Raw genomic sequence first — 3778 nt, 5'->3', positions numbered from 1 at the left:
ACATATATACACACCGGATGCATTAGATTATAAGTTTGTACAATTTCTAGTTTAATTACTATTCATAAATATAAATTATATATGCTTACTATTTCAAATAATGGTACTTCCAAAAATAGCAAAATATTTTATGATAATAGAACCAACGTTACTATTTTTTAAATTACAAAAGTAGCAAATTTAAAAGTGAATAATCCTCTAATAGTTGTTTGACATCATTAATTACGTGTCATATTTACTATATTCGCAATATGCAAAAAAGATGTGGTATGAGTTGTTTTTTCTCTATAAATTTTTGTGTTATGTGATGCAATTTCACTCTCAAATATGTCAAATTGAAAAAAAAAAGAAAAGAAAAAGTCTTTAGAGATCGATCTCTTAGTTATATGGAAGACTATATAAAGTGTTTGAAATGAATGATAAAAAAAAAGCTTTAGTTGGATTGTCATTGTTTGTTGAGAATTAAAAAGTTTGTATGGTTTAAATTCTTATACCCATTTGTCTATAGAAAAAAAAAGAGTTGCAGTTAATAGATTAATTTAATTTTGGTGAGTAGGAATTTAGGTTGTTAAATTATATGTGTTACTATCAATGCGTACAGTAATTTATCATAGAGTTTCTTTTAACACATATGGGATGATATACTACACATAAATATGGCTAAAATGTTTGTATCACCTTAAATATATATAATATTATAACCATATTCATTCTGCTTAAATGCTTTTTTTTCCAAAATTGTTTTATTTTCAAAATTCAAATGACCATAGTACAAATTCCATTCATTCATGAGTAAAAAGAAAACAAAATAAGATTATGATCTTTTGTAAAATAAGATTAAGATCCTTTATTTATTTATTTACTTTATATATATATATATAAAGGTTAATTTTGTCCAAAATTATAATATCTAATGAAATAACGCAAAAGAGATATCGTCGAAAATCCAAGCTAAGAGTAAGTAATTGATTTGTTTTAAAAAAATAAGATACCAAATGAAAAAGAGAATAGTAGGTGCACCTAAACATCTTAATTATGCTAACACATTTATAGTATCCTCGTTATATCTCTCACCATCGTACGAATGATACCAAGTTATGCTCCTAGTCTAATGTGTTCTCCTCTCACCCTATTTTCCATATATAATAGTGATTATTTCCTAGTTAATTATAAAGATGAAAGAGCTAAAAATCACCCATTCTTTTATAAGTTTAGGTATTTTAGTAACAAAAGTCTATTTCTAGCTTACAAATCAAATCCATGCATATAAATCCTTTATTGATCGTAGTAAAATAAATTTAATCGCCTACACTAAGGTATTATTTATGAACATAGTTGAATAGATAAAATATGATTTTGAAAATGGAATACTATTCTACCAGAGGATCAATTACACATGTATACACCATTATGGATGAATGAAAAAGCTAGGTGAGTCCTCCACTTGATGAAAACCTACCAAACCCACATTCAAATTTTTTTTTTTCCATGTTCATCATAATTTCATGGACCCATAAATTTTATAATATAAAGTCTTGTGCTCTTTTGATGATCTCTCCAAAACCCCATCTCCCCATTTATTATATATAAAAAGGGTGACCCCTTCTCATCCATTATTTCCATCAACATAATTCACCACATCATTCCAAACACTACTCTCTCTTTTTAAAACCTTTAGCCCTTTGTTACATTTTTGTTTGAGAAAATTTAGAAGAAGAATGGGTGAGGGAAGAGGCAGTGCAATGGTGTGTGTTGTGATGGTTTGTATGTTGTTGATGCTTCAATATTCTCACATGGCTCATGCTGCAGTCTATACTGTTGGAGGTGCTCAAGGCTGGACCTTCAATGTTGCCTCTTGGCCCAAGGGAAAGCGTTTTCGCGCCGGAGATACACTTGGTAACTTTACTATTTTTAAACATTTGAAAAGTCATTTTGAAAAGCTCCTAAATACCCTACTCATATGCTTAAACATAATATTATTGGTACGACTAATTTTACTGAGAAATGTTTTTCCTTTCGAAGACTATCCTGTGATAAAAGTTATAGTAAAATTATTTTTTTAATCCCTTAAATTTTACTCACGAGCGAATTCAAAATAAATATTTTTAGTCTCTAATTTTATTAAATAGCAGCAGAGAAATTTTAAATGAAAAGAGAAAGAAATTAGCCATATTTAGGCCATGTTTACCCAATATAACCCCACTTATTCCTAAAAAAATTAGTAATGAGTGGTTAATTAATTATTTCTTATTTTCAAAGCTAAAATAATTAAAGAAACAATATTATATATATCACTTAATAAACACTTTTACTTTTTGTCACGTACGGACTTGAAATATGTATAAGACACACAAAAATATGTATAAGACACACAAAAAGTAGAAAATCAAATGAATTGAAAAGAAAATGATATTATGAACTTTTTGTTTTGATACTATTTAAATTAGGAATTCACTCAATAGTTTTAATATCATATCATCTGATGGTCTTTTCAAACAATTATTTTAGGTAAGAAAAAAAGAGACCAAATAAGATTTTTTTAGAAAAAAAAAGAATTTGTAAATGTTAAAAGATCGATAAGTCCATCAAATTATAGATTTCAACTAGATTGACACATCGATAGCACTCACAATATGGTAAGAGAAAGGATTAATGATCATAAAAACGGTAGTACAAAGGATTTGAATATAGAAACTTTTGTGTATAAGTCGACTAGACTAAACCAAACGAAAGTAAAGTAGAGGTATAAAGTAAGAATCATTATTAGTATTATTTTAATTATTGGAGATTGAATAGGTTATTTGTTACAAGAAATGATATTTGGTTTTGGTTTGTAACAGTATTCAACTACAGCCCATCAGCACACAATGTGGTGGGTGTGAACAGATTGGGTTACAGTAGGTGCATTACTCCAAGAGGTTCCAAAGTTTTTCAGACAGGAAAAGATCAAATCAAGCTTGTGAAGGGACAAAATTTCTTCATTTGCAATATTCCTGGCCATTGTCAAGGTGGAATGAAGATTGCCGTTAATGCAATTTAATTAAAATATCCCTAATTCCTATATATATTTACCATCTCATCTAAGAGTTTTGTCTATTTTTTGGATCAAATTTTAATTATGATTAAGTTTATTGATTACTAATGCTTAATCATATTAAGTTTGGTTGATGATTTAGACAACTCTAATGGAATAATATTGAGTACTCTTTTTCTAGTTTAAAGTGTGTGCTAATTAGTTTGCTTTGAGTTTTAGTTTGTTTGTGAGAATGTTTTTGCTTCACATGTACCGTATGGAATAAAATTAAATACACCAACTTCTACTTCTTCTATGACTACTTTTGTTCTACTTCTTCTTATAGTGAAAGAAGATGAACTCAACTTTGTTATTTCAAAAGTATAATGATTTTGAATGGATAGGAAAGGTATAATATCTATCTTTTAAATGGCGGTTGAACTTACCTCCTTATAACGTATATCAATAATTGAAAATAAAATAAATGTGTGCTATACCTTGTTATGATTGTATAATGATTATGTTGACTACACTTTTACAATGAAAATCACGAAAACATCTTATTTACTCCGAAAAGGATCTTCAATTCCATCAAAGGAACTTCATTAAACAAAAGAGATAATTAATTTAAGTATAAACAAAGAAAAGTTCTATATATATATATAATGTATAGCCTAATTAAGCAAAAAGATAATTTAAGTATAAACAAATATATATATACACACTAAACAATAAAGTTGGATAAAGTTAACCATATATAAACTA

The 3778-nt window shown here is 27.5% G+C and overlaps 1 protein-coding gene across 1 annotated transcript; it reads left to right on the top strand.

The window, feature by feature from the left end:
- Positions 1-1571: 1571 nt before the first annotated feature.
- Positions 1572-3330, top strand: LOC101219917 (basic blue protein-like). Its single transcript, XM_004149916.3, has 2 exons — positions 1572-1896; positions 2841-3330. Exons 1-2 carry the CDS (start codon positions 1719-1721, stop codon positions 3038-3040), a joined length of 378 nt encoding a protein of 125 aa, XP_004149964.1. The 5' UTR covers positions 1572-1718; the 3' UTR covers positions 3041-3330.
- The last annotated feature ends 448 nt before the right edge of the window (positions 3331-3778 follow it).

The sequence above is a fragment of the Cucumis sativus genome, chromosome 3, assembly GCF_000004075.3.
Source record: "Cucumis sativus cultivar 9930 chromosome 3, Cucumber_9930_V3, whole genome shotgun sequence".
Taxonomy (NCBI): Eukaryota; Viridiplantae; Streptophyta; class Magnoliopsida; order Cucurbitales; family Cucurbitaceae; genus Cucumis; species Cucumis sativus.
The sequence above is the reverse complement of the archived record's forward strand: the minus strand, read 5'-3'. Positions and strand labels throughout refer to the sequence as shown.

What these genes read in the sequence shown, in the direction of transcription:
- LOC101219917 (XM_004149916.3), top strand. Translation starts at nt 1,719, where the DNA reads ATGGGTGAGGGAAGAGGCAGTGCAATGGTGTGTGTTGTGATGGTTTGT. An exon ending in TCGCGCCGGAGATACACTTG is followed by an intron (nt 1,897 to 2,840) that starts GTAACTTTACTA and finishes GGTTTGTAACAG; the next exon opens with TATTCAACTACAGCCCATCA.